Source organism: Orbicella faveolata, unplaced genomic scaffold (assembly GCF_042242905.1).
Source record: "Orbicella faveolata isolate gen_17 unplaced genomic scaffold, um_ofav_v1 contig_1, whole genome shotgun sequence".
NCBI lineage: Eukaryota > Metazoa > Cnidaria > Anthozoa > Scleractinia > Merulinidae > Orbicella > Orbicella faveolata.
The window spans coordinates 10785921-10808345 of record NW_028301536.1 but is presented as its reverse complement, the minus strand read 5'-3'; the positions used below and the strand labels follow the sequence as shown (position 1 = coordinate 10808345).

The 22425-nt window shown below is 39.0% G+C and overlaps 2 protein-coding genes across 3 annotated transcripts in view; one reads left to right on the top strand and one right to left on the bottom strand.

The window, feature by feature from the left end:
- Nucleotides 1–4333: 4333 nt before the first annotated feature.
- LOC110046919 (uncharacterized) lies at nt 4334–9335 on the top strand. The gene is made up of 2 exons (XM_020752665.2): nt 4334–5021; nt 5669–9335. Exons 1-2 carry the CDS (start codon nt 4985–4987, stop codon nt 9037–9039), a joined length of 3408 nt encoding a protein of 1135 aa, XP_020608324.2. The 5' UTR covers nt 4334–4984; the 3' UTR covers nt 9040–9335.
- A 572-nt stretch (nt 9336–9907) lies between these two features.
- LOC110047943 (cGMP-specific 3',5'-cyclic phosphodiesterase-like) overlaps nt 9908–22425 on the bottom strand; it is a 46468-nt gene continuing 33950 nt past the window's right edge. For both annotated transcript variants that reach the window (XM_020753733.2, XM_089288730.1), the window contains 8 exons: nt 22003–22112; nt 21347–21434; nt 19908–20008; nt 19156–19297; nt 16222–16296; nt 15261–15344; nt 11199–11298; nt 9908–10480 (listed from right to left, as the gene is read on the bottom strand). In XM_020753733.2, the coding sequence (XP_020609392.1) occupies nt 10284–10480; nt 11199–11298; nt 15261–15344; nt 16222–16296; nt 19156–19297; nt 19908–20008; nt 21347–21434; nt 22003–22112 (897 nt within the window). In that variant the 3' untranslated portion in view covers nt 9908–10283. The remainder of the gene's footprint in view (nt 10481–11198; nt 11299–15260; nt 15345–16221; nt 16297–19155; nt 19298–19907; nt 20009–21346; nt 21435–22002; nt 22113–22425) is intronic.

Genomic DNA, 22425 nt, shown 5'->3' with positions numbered 1-22425 from the left:
CAATCATCTCCTCCTGAATCCAGATAACACAAAGCTTATGATATATGGAAGTCGTCAGCTGCTCTCCAACATAACATAACATATCTTAATTGACCACTCCCCCAATGGGGCTTTTCAGGGCCAATGAAACCAAATGATGAAACAAATAATGCAAATGAACATAACAGGGTTAAAAATCCCAACTGGCAGGAGGCAGACCAGTTGGCTATGTACAAGCATGACCGAGGAGTTGAACAAGGGTCTACCGAGAAACAACTCCAGCTTAGTGGTCAGAGCGGGACCTTCGAATTTCAAGTCCGGAGCTCTAACCACTCGGCCACGCTGCGTCCTATAAACTCCCTGGCGTCCGTCTTTTGTTAATGAGAAAGGAACTCTTGCCCGCAAAAGTCGTCAAAGACCTCGACGTTACATTTGACCCGAACTTCACCTTTTCTGATCACATCCTTAAAACTGTTTCGTCCTGCGTGTCTAGCCCAGCTCAAATTAGTCGTGTGAAGCATGTGTTTGATAAAAACACTCTAATCATTATAATCAATGTCAGTACAGAACTTCGCTGTCAGAATAATTAGTAACACCAGAAAGTTCGATCACGTGACTCCAGTCCTAAAAGAGGTTTACGCTGGCTGCCAGATAAATGACAACTGTATCATCGTTGAAGTTGTGCTTGCTTTTAAATGCATGACCGGACAAGCTCCCGCTTACCTTTCGTCGCTCTTTTTAAAGCGAGCGGAGATAAGTGGCCGTGAGACTCGAAATTCGCAACTTTTAAACATTCCTCTTTTTAAGACCTCTACAGGACAAAGGACTTTCTACTATCGAACAGTGTCATTATGCAATAGTTTAGAAAGAAATCTTTTAAGATTTCTTAGCTTAAAAGCTAAGCAAATCTCTGAATGTTTTTAAACGAAGATTACGAGGTAAACTCTTACGTGATTTTATCTTCAAAATACAATATTGTCACATAATTCTACCTTATTTCATATTATTTTTATAATTCCTTGGCACGTTCATTCATTTCATTTTAATTAAATGCAACTTATTTAGTAGTATTAGTACTGAAAAGCCCCCTTGTGGAGTGCTAATAAAATCTGTACTGTACTGTACTGTACTGTACTGTACTGTACTGTACTGCCTGGTTTTCTCATGGACACACTCTTAAACCAGTTTCATTAAACTTGAGTCTCGGCGAGACTTGAGTCTCTGGCGAGTCCCAATTCCCATTATACAACTTCAGGACCTTTTGTCCTAAACGACGCTCGACATGCTCGAAGTTTTCCTGAACGACGCTCGACTTGAAAGTCTAGTTCAATGATTTTGACATTCATTGTTAACGTTATCGATTTCGCAGGCTAGTACTACAGCCGCTAAGGCTGCCAAAAAGTTGTTTATGGAACAAAAGAGCGCCTTTTTATCCCACTTTATGCAGTGTTTGTCAGGTTAACAAAAGAAACATCTGCCGATTGACCAAGTAAAGGGAGCGTGCCAATTTTCAGTCCTTTGCATAAGATGTTGTTTTCTACGCGTTCACTCGTAAGAACGGTCAATAAACAAATCCCTTTATCACATGTTGTCTTCGTTGGTAAATGCCCGAGCGCGTGTATTAATGTTAAATGTATTTATGATTTTCGGGGAGCAATTGTCCGTTGTGATTTCTGTACCAAGCAACACGTTCATTTATAAACAAATTTCTCGCCTACTAATTTTTTTAAAAAAATCTTGCGTTTTGCACTGTTTTGTTTCCCAGTTGTTTTCACATGGCCAAGTGAAAGTTTCCTATTTCGACATTATAAAAGGTTCATGTGGTGTAAAACGAAATACAATCTACCGTATTATCCAAAAGCAAGTCGGTGCAAATAAACATGTTTTAATTGTTTTGTTTTTAACATAGCTCGCACTTGAAGTTAAGCTGGTTATCCCGAATGAAAGAAAATGCATCGATCCAAAATTCGTAGCAAAAGTTGTAAAATCAGGAACAATTAAACCCAGTTTTGTGACGTTCTTGTTTACTTGACATATCTACCGAACAAAAACCTTTGTTAATTGTGCACAAGCATTTCGGCGTTTGTCAAATTCAGATCATCCCGTCTTTTTACCCATTGTACTGCGTTTACCGAGACAAAAATACCAGACTCAATTTTGTTCAAAATCCAAAGGAGAAAGTATTCATTTTCTCGTAGCATCTACTGCTACGAGATTTTAGCACTGGAGAAGTAAGGATAGAAGCACCAGTAAACACTGCAGCATTTAAGCAGCACTCTCATTTTCTCACAACTTATACCCGAGTCTTGGTGGCCACACGCTATGCATAACAGATGCAACGTTATACGCAGAAGGTAGCATGCAAAAGACTCTCTGACGATTGCTAAAATAAAGTCAAAATAGTTTGATTTTACTCAGAAAAGTTCATTTTTTAAAAAAATGGCTTGCAAAAGAACAAGACTATTAATAATCGTAGCCGGCAAGTCATCCGACCAGTTCGTTTACTTTGAGTGGGACATTTTATTTGGATAGTTTCTCATGCCAATGCCAACGCAAAGCCAAGATACTTCTTTAAAATAACCCTCTATTAGCCCAAAACACAACTAGGACTCAATAAAATTCCACGATAAGTGTTTCCACCAAAATTCAAGTTAAAAACTTTTCTGAATTACATTAACCGTCACCTTTTTACATTTTTTTTGGTGTAGCTAATGCTATGGATATCAGTTTTTGTGGATATCAATTTTATGTAGATATCAGCTTTTAAATCGGCGCAGTAAATTGCATACCCAAGCGCGCTCACATGGAATAATTGGTAAATAGTTCGCAATACCAGTGATCTCCTAGAAACAATATTATTTTAAAATGTTAAAAGCTAGCGAGCCATGTATAACAGGAAAAGCATTTCCGTTGAAATATTGTTTGCCGGACTCGCATCACCACATATCGCAAACTTCTGTAAACCAAAAAATTGTCAGGTTTGATTTGTTCTTTCAGTATTCTTAATTATTTGTTGTATAGATTATTCTATTTCAAAAATACATACTGACTCGGAGCAAGCAAATGAAATTTCGTTGATGAGGGGATAAAGGAAAATTTATGACTTTTTGTTGATGTTAATTCTAGCACGTCATTCTTTTTTCTATTTTTCAGTGATGTTGTAAATCCTTTATGCACTATGTTAATAACCAACATAAGCAAGAAATACTTATTGAATCCACGTTATTCTTTTCTCACTGTACTTAGATATTGTCGAATCAACTACTACTCACTTACATGTTTATCAGTTATTTTCAATTGTTTAGCGGTGGAAATAACGTACACAAATAACGTTACTTTCAAATGAGAAACATAGCTATCCATTTCTTTTGTAATGAGTATTTATAAAAAATACCCGTTTTTGTAAACGGGTTATGTACCAGTTTAGTAATTACAGTTGATAAAGAATATAAAATTTTTTTCAGCCACTTGGCCATTGTTAACAAGGTGCCTCATAGATTATAGAAAATAAGTTTCTTGCTTGTTTATAAATCGGCCAATTTTAAGTCTCTTATTATGTTTTACTTTTTTTCGTATTTGACAATAAACATAGAAAGGATTTGGAATGAAGAATTTCCAAAACATGAAACGTTGACATCGATCACCCCTGTACAAATTCTTAGTAACTCTTCACTTCAACACGTAACACCTAGTTGTAAAATGAGTCGTTTTGTTACTTACTTTGAGCGGGATCCATGGACATGATTTGGAATATCGGAATTGTATTCAAAAAAATGAATTAAGCGAGCAAATGGCAGATCTCCAGCGTTTTTTCATAATTACTAGACTCGTTACTGTCTCGTTTTTCGCATTCTGGTACCCTTACGTCCTAAACGTGACAGTCAAGAGAGCTACCTTTTGACTCACTGGCTTCCTTTCGGCGATTTCGTGATTGTGAATACCACTGTCGTTAACGTTTTTCATCGACACAACCTTTCAGACTTGAATCACATAGCGAGTGCATGTCGGGTACATCCCAACAAAATCTTTACAAGTTAGTGCTAGGATTAAAAAAAACTTCTGCGTCGTACGCACCAGTACACCCGGCTCCCTCTTGAAAGCTGACTACAACTGTAGAGTAAATCAAACGGCTTTCTAAACCATCAGTATCGTGATATCTATGAATAGATATCATGGTCAGTTAAACAATTCATTTGGTGAGTAAATTGAGTGATTTCAGCAGCAAAGTAACTTGATTTCCAGCAGAAAATCAATTGCAATTTGGCTCGAGCGTAATCCGTTGAGTGAATTCTGTGTGCCCGCAGTGGTCGTTAATTGTCGATTTGGTCATGAATATTCATAAGTTGCAGCGAAGTGGTTTCATGTTCAATTTTTAAAAAACTTTTTCTGTAGTTAGACAACGACCAACTCGTGTCAGAAACCTATGAAAATTGAGAAGTCACCGCATTTGTTTTCGAAGTAAAGCGTTTGGAAGACGTTACTTTTTCCTATCATTCCTCCACTCAGCTTTAGCTCTTCAGAAAGTCATGCATGTCCGAATTAGTAGAAAAATTCGATTGCATGTGAGAAGAAAAAGAGGAATATTTAACACTTCTGATGTTCAGATTTTTTTGTTATAATGAGAAGAATGAGTGAAGGAAGTGATCTGTGAAAAGAAAAAATTTTGCTTGCAGTATAATGAAAATGCTCGCTAGGTATTACAAAACCGATCTGGGTCGCTTGTAACAGACAGTTCTGCAAAATTCAAATTGTTGTAAAAGGTAGCTGCAGTATAAAGCCTTACAAGATGATCAGGAATATTTTCAGTGTCTGTGAAAAACTACCCCTTCAAAGGAAGCTTAACTTTAGAAGAAGTCAAAATTGACAATTAAAAATGGGACATAAAAAATGGGACATAAAAATGGTATACGGTTTTCGACATGTAACAATCTGAATTTTTGTTTGTAGGTCATTCCTAGAACGTTGGCAACAGCAGTACCTGTTGCAAGATTCTCAAACGAAAAGCATGGAGCCACTGGATTCAGCTTTTGCACCTAAAATATGTAAGAACAAACTGGGTTATCTGTGTATCAAATCAGAGCAAGTGATGTAAAAAACTCTACATCGGAAGCACCACACGATTTTATACATGATCACGTAAGAGAGCACTTGAACAATGACAATTCGTTCGTATAAAACACATCCGAACGTGCCAAAGGACAATTAGCAAGCAAAGTATTGATTTCGAAATAATCGTACAATAAAACGACCCCGTCAAATTACGACTATTCGAACTGCTTCATATCCAAAAGTGTAAGCCCGAACTTAATTCCCGAAAGGAATGTATTGAACTCAGAGTCCTTTTATTTTAAACAGGACTACTTAGATCTTTTGTTCTCGCTACTACTCATTAGTAATTTTCTATGTGATTGTGTGTTGCCATCGCCGCATTTGTAAAAACTCATTGTCCTTGTATATATTCTAATTATTCGTGTCACCTACATTGCTTTTTATATTACGCACAATGAAAGATTTTCTTTACATTCTCTGATGATGCCATCGGAAAAAGCTTGGAATTAAAAGAATAACAGTAGCTCAAGGTCTCCGGCGAATCGTCTAGTTAAAGTGGCTTTTATAGTAACTTAACACAGGAGAAAGAATAGTTTTCATAAATAAAAGTTAGATCATCTCTCCTTATTATACCAATTAGGGAGCTCTTTAAGTAACCAAGAGGAAGAAAGAGGATGCCTTTCAAGGCGGGTAAAGAAGGTAGATGACATTAACTATGGTCTTCAGAGAAATAAAGTCAAGAAACTTGAAAGAACTGGATCAAACAGTGAAAACAAAAAGACTGACTGTCATTCAATCAGCGGTAATGGTAGATATTTCAGACCCGGGAAGAGAGGTCACGTGTGGAGAGACGGTGTTGCTTCAGGAGTTTGTTCTGGAGATCATTTAACATGGTTCTCAACAATGGATGAGGCATGTCTTCAGCTTGGAGAGCAAGGAAAGCATTATAGACGAGCCACAGTCATAACTCAAGGACCATTTGTCAATGATACTTCGCGAACAGAAGAAAAGAATTCTTTGAACATCAAGATAACTTCTGCTTTCTCTCTTAAAACAGATATGTCCTCGACCTCGTTCCGCGACAAGGAAGTACTATTGAGTTTAAATCACCCACAGCCAACTAAGATTGAATCTGTCGGGAAAAAACTGTCCTCCAGAGTCTCGCCTTATCCTGTTCTGCGACAGCAACAAAAACAACCGATCAAGAGTAAAGTGCCAAGCCAAAGAGAACATATGGGGGCTTTCCTTGCGATTGAAAGCAACAGCACAGGACCAAGGTGTTTTGATGTTCAAAAAGAAGGGAAAGATTTGAGCTGGTCCGATGGAAGACAAAATACCGAACAACAAGGGTACACAAAACTGGGGAAAAGTCGAGAATTTGATTCTGCCAATCTAAATGGCGCTTGGAGCGACAGTTGTGTGACAAACGAAGACGATATGTATCCCTTAAAGATTCCTCTCTACACAGGATCACCAAACCACTGTAATATTTCTAGTGAAAGTGGGCCATCCATTTTATTTCAACGAGATCATAAAACACACGAACAAGTGGCACCCATGACACCAAGAAATGTGGAATTTGAGACAAAAAGCGAGCCATTAAATCAACACGAGACAGTTTCTATTTGTTCATCAGAGGAACTTAGAAATGACTTTCGTAATTGCGATGATTTCAAGAACCAGTATTTACAAACAGAATACACTGGCAACCTGTCTGTAGGAAGATGTCAACCACACATTGGTGACCCCAAATCCCTGTCTTTCACAACAATCAGAAGAACGAAACGAACTCGAGAACACGATGAATCGATTGCCAGCGACATGATTAACCATGGAATGCCATCATTGCTAAGCACCACTTCTGGGGAGCATTATTTGCCAATGGCCCTCAGTAGTCACACTTACAATGACACTAATACACAATTTAAGAGTGGTCCAGAAAGACAGCTTGTGAATTATAATGCAAAAGTTTTTTTGCCTTGGCGGTTCCAAAATATTTCCCCGGGTTCTCCTCATGAATTGAAGACCACGAGAGAAGCCCAATTGCAGCAAAGCAACGTCCATCCTTGCGCTTCCTCGGGAAGCAATGACAATGCAGCTGTCTCCTTAAAGGTAATCTATAAAGATAAACAAGAAATGGAAAGAACATTTAACTTTAATTCAGTTGATTCTAAACGAAGATTTTCCAGAGTGCAGTTTTTCATAACACCAGCACCCGAAACGCTCAAGAGCTTGAAGATGACCATGGAGCTAGAAAATGACGAAGAACCTATAGTCAAGATACCCAACTATTTTCTGGATTTCATCCCTGAAGACAGACCAAATGATCACTCAGCCCCTAAGTTAGCTCATATTTCAAAGTCGTCGTTTGCTTTCAGCCCACAACAGGGTTGCTCCTCCTGCTACAAAGCCAACTGCAAATCAGTAGACAATGTGGTCAAAAAAGACATGAACGCAAGGCGGACAAAAAAGATACCACAACAAAATGTGACCATGGAGAAAAAGGTTCTACGTGTAGTCAACCCTTCCAAAACGAGAGTTATGTCTTTCCTGGAAAAAGCACCAGATACCAGACACTTCACATTTTCTTCATACAACAGTGAGGGGCTTACGTCTGTTCCAACGCCTCAAGTGAACGCTGGTGTTCCAAACACAACAGTAACCGAGATACCTCTCCAAGTGCGGACTTGGCCGGATGCATATCAAGAAAAGGTTCCCATTCTCACTCTACCTTTGAAAATGACCTGTAATGCAAGGTCTTCAAACGAAGTTCACACCACTTCAGAATTTAGCAATCCACTTTCACAATCCAGAGAGGAGGCCAACTGTAAGCGTGCCACAAGTCAGGTCCTAGTGGTATCCAGCGGAGCTAATACTGAAAAATGTTGCCAATATAACTTGCATCAGAAGCCTAGCTTTATAAAGAAAAGCCCACGATGTTTCAGCGAGGAGTTTAACAGAAAGATTACGCAAGAATGTATAGATTGCACCGCGTTGGAAAGAAAACATGGTCTTCCGAACAGGCGAGATGAAGTTTCCTTAAGTAACTCTGCAAAACATCGTATTTTAACTGAACAAGAAACAAGGGTTGAATTCACGGAAGAGGAAGAGGAATTTCCCTTGAACAGTTCATCAAAACATTTTATTTCAAATGATCAAGAAAGAAGACCCACTGATACTACAACAACTGAGGAATTTGTCCATTATTTAAGTAGTCATGGCTTTTGGAGTCAAAGCAATGACGATGTAATGATTTCAACTTGTACTCAGACATCATCTGCCATTGAAAACTCAACAGCATTATCGTTAGGCAAACGGAAATATCAGTGCGAGGTGTGTGGACGTTCGTTCAGTCGAAGCAACACTTTAATTACTCACAATCGCATCCACACTGGTGACAGGCCTTTTCCTTGCGACGTGTGCGGTAGAGCTTTCCGTCAGCTCGGAAACCTAACTCGTCACAAACTGACTCACGCTGCAGTAAAGCCCCATACGTGCTCCATATGCAAAAAGTGCTTCAGTCGCACGTCCAATTTGAACACTCACATGAGAACACACACAAACTACAAGCCGTTTGTTTGCGATTTTTGTGGCAAGGGTTTCCATCAGAAAGTGGACATGAAAATACATCGATACATTCACACAGGTGAAAAGCCTCACAAGTGTAGCAAGTGTGGTCGTGGCTTCAAACAACTTACTCACCTGAAGTACCACATGAGAACTCACTCTACTGTTCGATTGTACAAGTGTGAACACTGTGGCAAAGGCTTCAATCAGAAAGGTAACCTTCAGGCTCACATTTACGGACATACTGGTAAAAGACCGCACCGTTGTGAAATTTGTGGAAAAGGATTCACTCTCACCTCCACTCTTAACACTCACAGGCGTACGCATGCACCGCATAAGCCATTCAAATGTGAGTATTGTGAGAAAGCGTTTTACCAGAAAAACGCGCTGAAAACCCATTATATCTCATCTCATCCATGTACAAACGGTGTGTGTCTTCTTTAGACATACTAACTGACCACGGTCACGGAAACGGCGGGAAACGGCGGGTGAAATTGTCCTGTTAATCAATTTTCGCGAGTGAACTACCAGTAATCGTCAACCTTTGCCATTTTTATACTTTCATCGACGATTAATATACACTGAGAAGTTTATCTCTATTCACTTTGAAATGACAAGTGTACGTAAATTCAAACGACTTTTGTAAAGTTGTGAGAGTTTTGTTTGGTTGTTTGTAGCTCGGCGCTCTAATGGCGCGTAATCACCGCGTACAATTTTAACAAAAAAATGAGTCAATTTTAGTCGCGTTTATCTCTTTGATCGTTGGTGTATTTGTGAGGAACATCTCGGAATACCCTTAATGGATTTCCTAGCCTTCTGCTATTTAATCCATGGTAAAAAGCCTAATATCAAGTGATTCGCAACGACTGACAGAAATTGTCCTTAAAAGGATGAAAGTGAAGAATGATCATCGCAAATTTACTGCGATGATCATTCTTCACTTTCATCTAGAACCGAAGTTCCAATATGAATTATTTCATATATACTCTAGCATCTGAGTTAGTCGTTGCGAAGATTTTTTACGAATGGTTTGTATGACAGTGGCGTAAACACACCCACTTGTAAGCCGATTTACCACAGGAAAAAGAAATAGCACGTTGTTTGGCGGCTAAGGGTCGGTTCGTATAGATGGTCGCTCAGAGTTTCTCACTATACAGACCTCTCAGCCGGCAAATAACATATACATATCTTTCCCAGCTACCTGCAATACAACAAAAACCCACATGTAAGAACCTATATTTTTTTAAGTCTGGCAAAATAGGTTCATATATTTTGAAGAGATTACCACAGATAAATACAAAACAAAGAGCAGTTTCATCACAAGCACACGTTTATTCGAGATAGAACAGATCGTCACTTTCTTTTTACAAATAAAGCTTTTCCTTTATCCTTAAATTTCAGATCCGTACTGGAGAAATATATTTAAAAAGTCACCAACAACTTCACTTTCATAAATAATTTTTTAGAGGATAAATAAATTAACTGAGCTGTTTCCTTTTTCTATTGGGGGCTAGATTACAAAATGTTCATATATTTACAGATTTGTAACCTTCAAATCCCAAAAACGATTCCATACATGAAAAGAATACTCTCTGAGCCATTGAAATTTTTGAAAGGAGACAAACAAAACGACCATCAAGTTAAGTAACAATTTTCATCAATTGTTTAATGAAAAAAGAAAGCTTTGTTCACAGAATACAGCATGTCTTTGATTTCTTATCCCTGTTGTTCTTGTTGTTTGCCTCACTTGTTGAATCTTTCGTCTCGGATATCTTACGTTCTGAAGTAATTAGTTTATCAACTTTCTGTGCAGCTGAATTTCTCGTATTGTTATTTGCTTCGTTCTTGTCTCCACTGAAGGATGTTTCCCTTGATTCGTTCATTGCTACAAGATAAAAAGAAACAATTGGTATCTTCAATGTTGTCCAAAGTGTTTCGTTCTGTTTAAAACTCAGAGCACGTGGAGAAAAATGGACTGCCCAAATCCTGATTTTAACTTAGAAGTGCTCCTTACAATCAAGTCGTGCCGCTCGGATTAGACTTCGAGTAGTCCCTCCGTTTCGCTTAGTCCGTCGTGCGTGAAGCGAAAGAAAACCGCGAGAAAAAAATGCCCGCGCGAAATTCTGGGGGTAAGAAGTGCGAGTTCTTCACGGTTTATTTACGGTCTCGCTCGACGGACTAAGCGAAAGAGGGACTACTCAGCACTTAGACCTCAGAGTTAATTCTCTGCTTTGTGTCTCCTATTCCGATCAGAAGCATCGTTTACTTTCCGGCTGACTCGTCAAGTCACTGACATAATCTGGCCGGATTTTTCAACCTAATCGTAGTTCTTTGGTACGCTTCGGCGGCATATCTGGCGAGTTTGGTCTAGCCATGGCCGTATTTTTGCGTAACTTAGTCGAGCCAAAAGACCGATGGTGCGACCAAACGAAGATTCCTAACTGGTTGCACCCAACTGGACCTTTTGTAAGCACTCATTTGGTCTCGCCATGGGCATTTTAGTTCGCTTGTCTCTAGCCAAAATATGAACCATGACTGGATCAAACTCTCACGGTATGCCGCCGAAAGCGTACCAAACCTGAAAATAGTGCCCATGACCGCACCTTCTTCATTATTCTTGTCCGCCAACGACTGCCAGTTGTTTCTATTATCGACACATCCGTCATAGAAGGGCTTCAGACAAGGTTCCAAATCATAAAATAACTACAAGAAAAAAAATAGCACATCTAATCATGCAGATGAAGTCATACATCATTCACCACACAGTGTTCATTTTGTTGTATGAGTTCAGGCAAAATCCTTATATTTCGCACTAAAAGGTATCACGCATATGCGCAAGCTTTACCCACTGATCAGCAAATACTAACAATTTAAAATCAATCATGACAATAAAAGAACAATTTGAGTGAATTCAATTTCAATGTAATGCTCGTTTGTCGAGGAAAAGGTTGTTGTTATTCATCGTGGTAGATGCAATAATAAAGTGTATTATCGTTTGTCTCACGATATAGTCACTTGAGATGTAGATCGCGATCTACATCTCAAGTGACTACATCGTGAGACAAACGATAATACACTTTATTAATGCTCGTTTATTTGTCATTCACTAGTAACCTGACGTGTAGTACGCTATATGCCGAATGAACAAGTTCTCGTCCATGCTGCTTGCACATTTCCTGACTCCCTTAACCAGACCAAGCGCGTGCAGCAGGTCCGTTATGTGGAAACCCAAATCTGGCAGCCTTACTGGTATTACGGATCTTTTTCTTGTGGGGTTTGTTGCTTTTTGGCTTTTATTCATGACATACTGTTTAGACCATTTGCTTTGTTTGAATTAAGATCATTTATCTTCTCTTGTTTATCTCCTCGTGTAATAGGACCAAGATAAAAATTACTGCACTGTAATTGGCCTAAAAATTCCCTATATGATTTGTTAGCGTTAAGTATCGTAGCTCATTGTGCGTACAAGTTTTGATCCAATAGAAACGAAATAGCTGTTGAAAGCATTAGCAATACTAGCCTGGTATCAATTAATATGATATCAACAACTACTAACTTAGATGGAAAAGACATACATGATATTGCAGCATTTTCAAGGTCGAGGTCACAGTTTTTCCCTATCGGACCGACCCTAGGCAGGCAAATAATATACTTTTTTCCGTGGTAAATTGGCTTGCAAGTGGGTTTGTTTTCGCCACTGTGTCTCTGAATGGCTTACGTGCCATCTACAAACCATTCTTAAGAAATCTTCGCAACGACTAACTCAGATACTAGACACAAAAACATGAATTAAAGAACAGATACATGAAGATATGATTGATCATCACAGTTATACACAACTTAAGCAGTTGTAAAATTAAAGTCTGAAAAACATTCAGGCCTGAACGGGATTCGAACCCATGACCTTAGTGTCTACCAACTGAGCTATCAAGCCAACTGAGAGCTGGTCACGTTGAGAGTTCGTAATATACCCGCAGATGAAGTTCAAATATATGATCTTTCATATAGTCACTTGCATTCTTCATCATCTACGGGTATATTACGAACTCTCAACGTGACCAGCTCTCAGTTGGCTTGATAGTATATACTAACACCCAGAGTGCGTATCAATAGTCTCTCGAGACTGACGGATGCCCGTTATTATTGTTATTGTGATTGTCGTCGTTGTTGTTGTTGTTGTTGTTGTTATTGTTATTATTATTACTGTGAAGTTGCAGAAATGTTTAGTATTTAAACAATGGGTTTGTGCGGTGCTTTTAAGTCGGCTCCCTTTAAAAGTTCGCACGCTAGTGTTCGTGGCTAGTACTATTCAGTGATGTTGATGTAAATATGCGTGTTTTGACTCACAAACCCCGGGTTTGTTCAGTGCTATTTTCTCGCGTACGCCCTCGGCTCAAACATAGTTTGCATGTTTTTGTTTTGTTTCGTACTATTCAGTGATGTTTTTATTGTGCAACCATTGCCTCGCAAATACCGGGTTTATGCGGTACCTTTTTTCTTGGCTTTTGTAATTTTTGCAGGCTTGTTTTCTTGGTTTGTACTATTCAGCAATTAGGTCCCCTTGTTTTGCTATTAGATGGCACACCTATGTTCTTGTAAGTTGTGCTATCACCTTGTAGTTATGTCATTTTGCACGCTTTGTTGCTCCATTTTTTATTACTCCAACTTGTTTTGTTGCACTTCCTCCAAACGCCTTTATCGTTTACCTTCTTCCCATGGTAGCCTGAAAGGCTGTCTAATGCTCTAATTGGATTACTAACTAGAAATTGTCTCTTTCGCACACCCCAGAGATTGTTTTGGTACTTAGGCAGCGTCCACACTACGCCAGAAAAATTTGAAAAAGCAGCTCCATTGCTGCGCTCTTCAAACCGGAGGAATTTGAAAACGCAGGCTTTTCGTTTTCTTGTGGACGGAAAACAAAAACGATGGCGTCACGATAATCTTGTGATTTCCCTGATCGAGGTTTCCTCAAACACAAATCCAAAATGATAGGTGATGGTCGGTGATGGTCGGTGATGATCGGTGATGATCGGTGATGGTCGGTGATGGTCGGTGATGGTCGGTGATGGTTGCGTTTTTAAATTCCTCCGGCGTAGTATGGACGGGGCTTTAGTGTTTTTGAATACTTGCATATTCCAGGGGGGAGCAGAAAAGTTATGTTTTGATTGCAACATCCAAAACAAACATGGCGTCGTGTGTCGTGGTATTCTAAAATTCCGAACTACAAGCAGAACACACCTTTAAAGAGTTTGAAATGGTAAGGAATAAACATCAAGGAGACTGGACCGACGGTAAAGAGAGTAACAATGGCTTATAAGCAGTGACATCGTCCCTCCTTCGCGTTCATGAAAAGAAAGTCTGAGTCAAAGATTTCCCTGAATAAAGCAAAGCCACGCTACGTAACACTTCAGACAAGTTTAAGAGAAGTTGAGCACTCTCGCGAACTGGATGACGGTAAGATTGTAAACAACTTCGAGTCAGTTTTGAAAACATCTTCTGACTTTGTTTTATGGTTGCCTGGTTGTAAACAATTTTAAAATTTGAGCGAGTTCTAAAAAATATTTGGGCTAAAACCTGCCTCTCTGGTTAATGCATGTGTGGGAAATAGAAAAACTTCCGTGTGACTTGATAAATAGTTTCCCGTCAAACACATCTCTTCTCCGGATTATTGTTTTTCTTCTTCGAGTTACGGCCTGTATAAGGGAATCCTTGTTTACAATATTTGCCTCATTAGTATAAGCAATTCAGTTTCTGATGGAGCTAAAAATAAATCACATCTGAATACTGAAAGGTTATAGTACGATTAACTCTACCAATGAATATGAGCCTGATGTATTGAATACTTTTTGTGCAACACGGGTTTAAAAACTCAAAATTTTACAAAGAATGTATGAGGTCATTAGCGCTTTTGCCACCCAGAAATTTTGCAGTTTTTGAAAGACAATATCTCCTTGAATATTACACCCAAAGAGCTCAAAATTTCACCATGTATTAAGTTTCACTAGCTCTTTAGCTGCCTGGAGTCAATTCATATCTGACAAGTTTCCTTCTGTACGCAAAGCCGTATGCAAATGAGCAAAAATGTAAGCAATGACGTCAGCATGAATCCCCCCTATAGGTAACCTATTCATTATTTCATTTCTTTTTTTCTTTGTTCACCCTCTTCCTACTTAACTAGATTGGAGGTTGCCCGTGGCTGTGCGACGGCTTTAATACCTTTCTGACGTTTAAGCTTCATGAATCAGATGGCAGCATATAACAAATATTAACGCAACAGTTACAAAATAGGTTGCCTCTCTTCACCATCGTCAATAATTTTAGCTAATATCCCTGGCGAACATGTTTAGTTTCTCTCGCCAAGTTTTCAACATCAGGTTATTTTTCCACTAGTCTTGTCTCTGAGAGGAACTGGGCTACCCCGATTTTTCCTTACATTTCTGGCCCAGGCAACGTTACAAGATAACTTCCTGTCTCTTTTTTTACATTTGAAAAATATTAGCAATATTTGCTTTTAGCACAACAAATATTCCACTTGCGCTTGTTGTAAGTGAAAGTCTACGCGCCTCGTTGGCATTTGCCACCTCATATCCAACGTACGCAAATACCTGGCATAACAATAAATTAAACTGATTAGCTATTGGTAAGTATTCAGTTTAAAGACTTACCTTATACACTGGTATACAAATGAAGTCAATGAAGCCGACTTGCATCTTTGGTAGCTCATCCTTTTTTTTCCTATCCATCATGGGCTGCAAATGAATCTATATATAAGGCATTGCTTTTATTCCAGAAATTGTTGTTAACAAAACTCCAAACGTTCGGCCAATTGAAAAACAACATGAAAACGGCGAACGACAAATAGAAGAGGAGTATGGGAGTCGAGAGAGCTTACCTGCTTTGATCTGATGATCAGATCTTATCTGTGTAGATAGTGTATAAGTTGATATGTATTGATCATATGGCACCTCCGCTGTTAACATTTAGCTTACTTTATTTAAGGATGTTCGCGCCCCAAATGTTCCCAGACGCAGATTTTATTGAAACTTGCCCAGGCGGTGAGGTTAATATCTTTTGCCAACAAAGCCAAAACAATGGGGTGGGGGAGGGGTGGGGGGTGGTCGCCAGGCGCGTTTTCGAGATGAGCCTCATCGAAGAAAATGCGTTCATAGAAGCTTGATGTATGACGTGGCATGACGTAGCGACATGAATTAAGGATTCATCGTTTCTACATTCATCCAGCCTTATTCAAAAAGAACATCACCAGATCTTTGCAAAAAGGAAGCACCAGTTATTATTCGTGCTGTACTGTTTTGGATTTTTTGTAAATTAGCAATCTGTGTTTCACTTATACTTTCCCAAACAATCCAACAGTACGTAAAGTAGGGCCCAATTATTGACTGGTAAAAGTCAATTGGGTTTTCTGTCTTTGGAACTGTCTTATACTTAGCATGTAAATGTGGTTATCCCAAGTTAAATATTTATCGATATGTACGCCGAGGCATTCAGCAGACTTTACTTTCTGGATGGATGGATGGATGGATGGATGGATCAATGGATGGACATATCAACTTATTCATGGATATTAAAGTTTAATTTAACATGACCCGTAGAATTATAAAAACTCACAATAGGTTCTGAGTTTAGCTGAAATCTTTCCATGTCCCCTTGCTCAAAGAACTCGCTAGCAACTAGTTCGGCAACCTAATGGAAGATAACAATTAAGTCAAATTAGCAGGGTTCAACATGACAGCTCTATAATGCAATTTTGTAAACAACAAGAGGATAGCTTCTAATTACGCGAAGATCCAGGTGGAGAAATCAAGTAGAGAAACACTGTCAGTGAGACTGAAACACATGCAAAAACAAGCCAGGCCGAACTTTTTCGGCAGTAAAATGGTGGGCAAGATCACAGAAGTAACGGACAAAAGAAAATGGCCCTCCCCGGATGTAGTCTATATAAAATACACTTCAAGATGTAGCAAAATAAGGCCAATCCATGAAAACTTGCATAAATTAAAATTTTATCCGTCTGTACTCTTATTGATGATAAAAATGAGCCAATCAGCGCGCGAGAAATTAGACAGTTATTGTAAAAATAAAGTTTGATTGATTGATTGGTTAATTGACTGATTGATTGATTGATTGATGGATTGATTGATTGAAATTTGATTGGTGTGAAATATTCACTCACTGCATCAATCATTGCGACACCTATGCGTTACTTTTTTGGGGGGGAAACCCTAATAAATTGTATGTGCATGACTGTTTGGCATGTTAAGTCAAAAAGGTGTTGTTGGCTGGTAACATGCAAGAAGTGTGCCAATCAGTAAGTTTGAAATACAATACCAGTGGCTGGAAAATAAAATCAGCTGGTGATATGGTTATTCAAAACTCTTTACTGAACCCCTTGCAAAGACAAGCATGCTATGGAGAGAAGCAATATGCTTAGTCCTGCTTGTATAAGGAACCACAAATACAAACTCCGTAGCGCGGAAATGCGTCCCGAGCAAGAGTTTACATCACAGTATCATACTGAGAGTTGAAGCTCTTATCTACACAGCACCTAAGGGACCGTTCATTTTTTATGAGGGAGGGGGGGCTGGTGGGATTTGGGAAGCACCATTTAAAAATCGCATGACCCCCCCTCAGCTTACCAATTTTTTCACATGGCCCCCCCTTATAGCGGTCATTTTTTGGGATGACTCCCCCCAAAAAAAAAAATTGAACAAAAAATATTTAGATTTCAACTTTTTTAATATTTCTCTATTATTCCCCTACTTCACATTATTGTGCTCACCATGAAGACAATATTTACAAACCCTATACTACAGAGAGCTGTTGTTTAAAAAACAAATCAAAAGAAAGAGAAGTCAATTTCGGATCTCCTAGTTATGGCTCGCCCTGAGCGTGTGGCATTTGGCCTCTCATTGGCATCTTCCTCATCTGAATTGATGAATGCAAGAATGGCGTCACTTGAGTCATCTTCTCCCCCAGAGTCAATGGCATCACTGTCATACTCATCGTTGTCACTTTCATCCGTTTCACTGCTGTCAGCACCTGCACTGTTGTCATTTTGTGTCAATGTCCTGGCATTTCTCAGTGTTGGTTGGCCAGTTCTGAGAGGACTCTTCTGCTGCAAGCATGAATGTCTTACAATTGCCTTTACTTTCTCACTCTTGCTGCTTTTCCAATGCGCAAAATTCCAAAATGCGCAATAATGGCAAAAGCGACGAGTCGTTTAAGAAAAGGTTTACAGCTGAACGATCCAGGCAGTTTGACATCTTACAAGCAAAAGAAGCAATCTTTCTAAGTGCGGATGGCTGTTCAGAAAGGGCGAGTGAGTTTTCCATACCAGGGTACCAGTTGAAGCCCAGTGATGGAAGAAAACTGAACTTCTCCATCAAAGAGCACAGAGTAATGGTGGAAAAGTTGAATGTCATATTGAAAGATGTAAAGGAACACGATTCCACACTCTTTCAGTCCAATGGGCTTGCTTTAAAGCAGGGCGAACAATTTGCCCACAGTTTTAATGTAAAACAGATCAAATGTATAGAAGCTAAGGTGACGAAGGTCACGCAGGACATGGAAGCACTAGAAAATAAGAAGAGCAATTATAACAGCATATTCAAGGGCATACTCAAACAACACATCAACAAAAGGAGAAGGAAAAAAGAAAACCGCAGAAAGCCAAATGAAAGAAAGAGGAAGCGCACTGAAAACAACGTCCAACGAGTTTATGGAATCTGTGTTGGAAACCCGCTAGGAAATGATCTTCCACAATGCCTTGTGTACCCTCCTAGAACGGCCGTCCCGGAAGAGTGTATTAAAGTTGAGGATGTTGCCACGTCGTTATTTAGAAGAAATGGGCCATACATCGCACAGCTCTTGGAAGGGAATTATTTCACCAATGCTGCAAGAAGCAGAATCACCACAAACCTTGAGCAGGAAGTCAGAGATTATGTTTACACCTTCGTGTACCCTGAAGAGTACACTCTGACGGAAAGCATTGCTGCTTCTTGCAACATTGGTGAAAGAGACTCCCATAGTAGCACAAGCGGCGACGAAGAACTTGACAACACCGAAGATGAAGATGAGTGCCAGTGAAAGTTGCATTCGAAAATAACAGTGTTAAATACTTCTTTTCAGTAGCTACAAATGCTTTTTGTCGCCAAACGTTTTTTTAAAGCAAAAGGAAAGTTTGTAATAAATTTGTATCCTGCCTTCTATGTTTATTCTATAGCAATTTTTTTGATATTCAAACATCATACCATTTTAAAGTTTTGCTAAAATATTTCACGTGACCCCCCCTTTTTCCCTTATTTTTTTGGGATGGTCCCCCCTCGAAAGCCATTTTTTTTTCGCATGCCCCCCCCCAAATCCCACCAGCCCCCCCCCCTACCTTATAAAAAATGAACGGTCCCTAAGCAGCTTACAACAAGGCAGCCTGACAAATTATCACAACAGAGATGAACAGTGCATAGTTTCATTGCAAAGTCTGCTTCAAATGGGCAACTTAACATCATCTGAAACGATTATTGCCTAACAGTACATATTACAAACCTTGTATTGAATTTCCCATGGCTTAGTGATTGCCGCCACGTCACACGCTGTCATCATCATCGCTCTCAACAACTCTCGGTTGGAGTCCTGGCTCCAGTTAACTGTATCAGAATGGACAATTTTCTCAAAACTGCCCCTCTTCCTGTAAAATAAAGGAAATAGTTTATGTCCAGAGTGCATGGCTTGAGTATATATCCACAAGCATGGGAGAGGTTTTAAGAACACGGGAGAAGAACATACAAAAACAAGAAGCGTAACCGAGTGCTCTTTGCACTTTTCGAGCGAACTGACGCGGAGCGCGCAATTCATTGAATATTTCACAATGAATACAAATCCCTCGTTAAGGTCACAAACAGCGCGATCAATTACTGCGAGGACAATCATTTGCCAAATGTGGTATTCCTCCCTATCCACGAAACTGCACTGTTCCAGCTAGCCATCCATAAAATTAAAAGAAATCCTAAATAGGCAACCAGTGAGGAGTCGTTAAAACCGGTGTGACCATACTGTTGAGTCCTGCAACCAAGCTTCCCGGCAGCATTTTGAACGCACTGCAGTCATGAAAAAGAGCGCTTTGGCATAATGACTGTGAAATTTCAAAGGAAACTTTTCCTGCAATATTCACCAATATATGATTGTTTCATAAACAAAGGAATCAAATAGGGTTGCAGCTGGCATATGCCCTGAGTAGTGAAACAATGTCTTTAACATAACGGAATAAATATATTTTTCGTATAGCAGAATGAACTTACTGAAAATAGAGAGCAAGGTCTGTAGACAGGATAGCGTGCTCCAATATCTTGATAGTATAGCGATAATCATCTGGGGACAGCCCCTCGAATATATTGTTTCCCTTAAAAAGAAGATCACATAAGTCAGTTTACATATATATTCAGCCTCTTGGAAGGCCTTTGCCTTATATGTCAGTGTGATAAAGCCGTGAATAAAATCTATATTATTAAATGGGAAGTGGTTCGCCGGATATCACGTCCCAGATTTATCTAATTAAATATCTCTGTGTAAATTGCTTAGACCAATCAGGTCGCATGTATTATTTTAGCTGACGCCAAATTTCAAGGTAAGTGCTCACTTTTCAGTTTTTGGATTAAAATCTGGGAGATTAAGTTTCTGACGATGAAACTCCCCGTTTTATCAAAGAAACAAAACCAAAGTACTGTATGAAAAACAGTTGAAGACGTGGTATTGTTTAAGGTTTTTTAAAGGCAAGAATATTACTTAAAGGACTGGATCTTGTTTACAGAAGTATATTCTTTCTGTGCGAAAATAAGATGGAACTTGTCATAACAGACACTTTTACGTTCCTTTGTCGCAAGCTTCGAATGGAGAAAAAAAACCCAGATATTTATCATCCAATCGCTACATGATGATTTGTTTGTAATTTTGCTCTCTATGCTGACACATTTTTCATTTTGGAATAAGAACGTTCTCTGGTTAAAAATATATTAAAAACATAAGCTTTCGGCTATCAATCTATAGCCTTTATTCGCTAAAGGCTATAGACTGATAGCCGAAAGCTTATGTTTTTAATATATTTTTAACCAGAGAACGTTCTTATTCCAATATGTTTTATCCTGGTTACAGTTCTATTTTTACATTTTTCATTGTTGCGTAGAATGTTACACTTTCAGTGGTTGGTTTCGCACAAAGAAATAAAATTGAACTAATTGCTTTGTGGTTCTATATATTTTTTTATGGCTAGAGATTTCAGAAAACAAATGAAAGGAAGAGAATAGGGCCGGGTAATACCATCTCCAAACAAAGTAACGTTCAACAGTGATGACGTAGGACATGGGATTGATCTGTTATCACTACAGCCTCTCAAATCACTACACTGAACAAATGATAATTAACAATTACACCCGTAGCCCGCAAGGGCTACGGGTCAATAGCCCATGAGGCGAAGCCGAATGGGCTATTGACCAGTGGCCCTTGAGAGCGAAGGGTCTAATTGTTTTAGGATCACCCATCTAGTCGAACAGAAAAGGCAATAATAAAGTTGAAGAAATATTAATTTGGGAATAAAACGAAAGAAAGCGTCACGCTCGATTGCGCCGATTTCGCTACTCGAGGACTATTACTTCTAGTCCTCTAGTAGCGTAGCCAATTAAAATGCAGGATTTGCATTAGTCCACTAGCTGGGTGATACTAACACCAGATTATAACACCTTACTTCAGAATTTAAGATCATGATACTATGATCAAAGTGGTGGTGTTCCATTGTAGACGTGCCATACAACTGCGCTAGCGGAGATTCGGTCCTGTGATAAAAACATGTATGATTTATTTCATATTGCTATAGTCTTTGCATAGTGATACGCCGGCAGTTAGTCCAATCACAGATCTTCTATTTTCCTTTAAGATCGTCGAGTGTGTGATCATGAGTACAACAAGTGCGAACGGTGTTTTAGTAAATCATTAACGCAGTAGATTCAAGACACTTGTATATGTTTACATTCCATGTAATTCTCTGTATGCTACGCAACATTCCTCTACTGTTCCTGAATTTCAGTTGTACCGTACTGGTTTACAAACATTCAAACCGAGACGATTATGTGGAGAATGGATGGGCAACCTTGCCTATCTCCGGCAGCACCAGATCTCCGTAACATAAATTATATCGAATGAAAACTAGATGAATAGTTTTTTACTTTCTAATGGCAATATTATCCCTTGCTAAACTGAAGTTCAATGTAAAAGTTCAATTCGTTTTGAAGGAGTTAACAGAAAACCTAAAAGTAGGTTCCTAATTAGTTTTCTCGAAACAAATCTAATTTATCTCAAAGAATGTCTGGGTAGTCTCATTTAGGATATTTGCATGATGCTCACTTGGTTTGAAATGCGTTATTGGTTCCACGATGATCGAGATCATGACAATAACAGGCCACTATTAAAGCAAACACTTCCAAGTCTGTGAAAAACCTCCTCATGTTGCCCGTCTATAAATAAAAATAAAAATAAATTACAATTTTTAGAGAGGAAAACACATCAGCTCTAGCTGGTTTCCGTTCGGGTCCTCTATCCTCTCTATTGAATGAGGAAAATTATTTCATCGTTAATATTCTCATCCGTTGCTGGAAATGGCAGGACTGAAAGGTCTCTGCTCTAAGCAAATAAAGAAGCAACAAATAACATGAGGTAGAATCCATTAACCGAGTCAGGGAACTGGATCTTCATTTATTTCGATACTAAGAGGGTTAGAGAGGCTAAGGAGTGTCAGTGTTCAGCCATTGGAACCTACACTTTCCATGT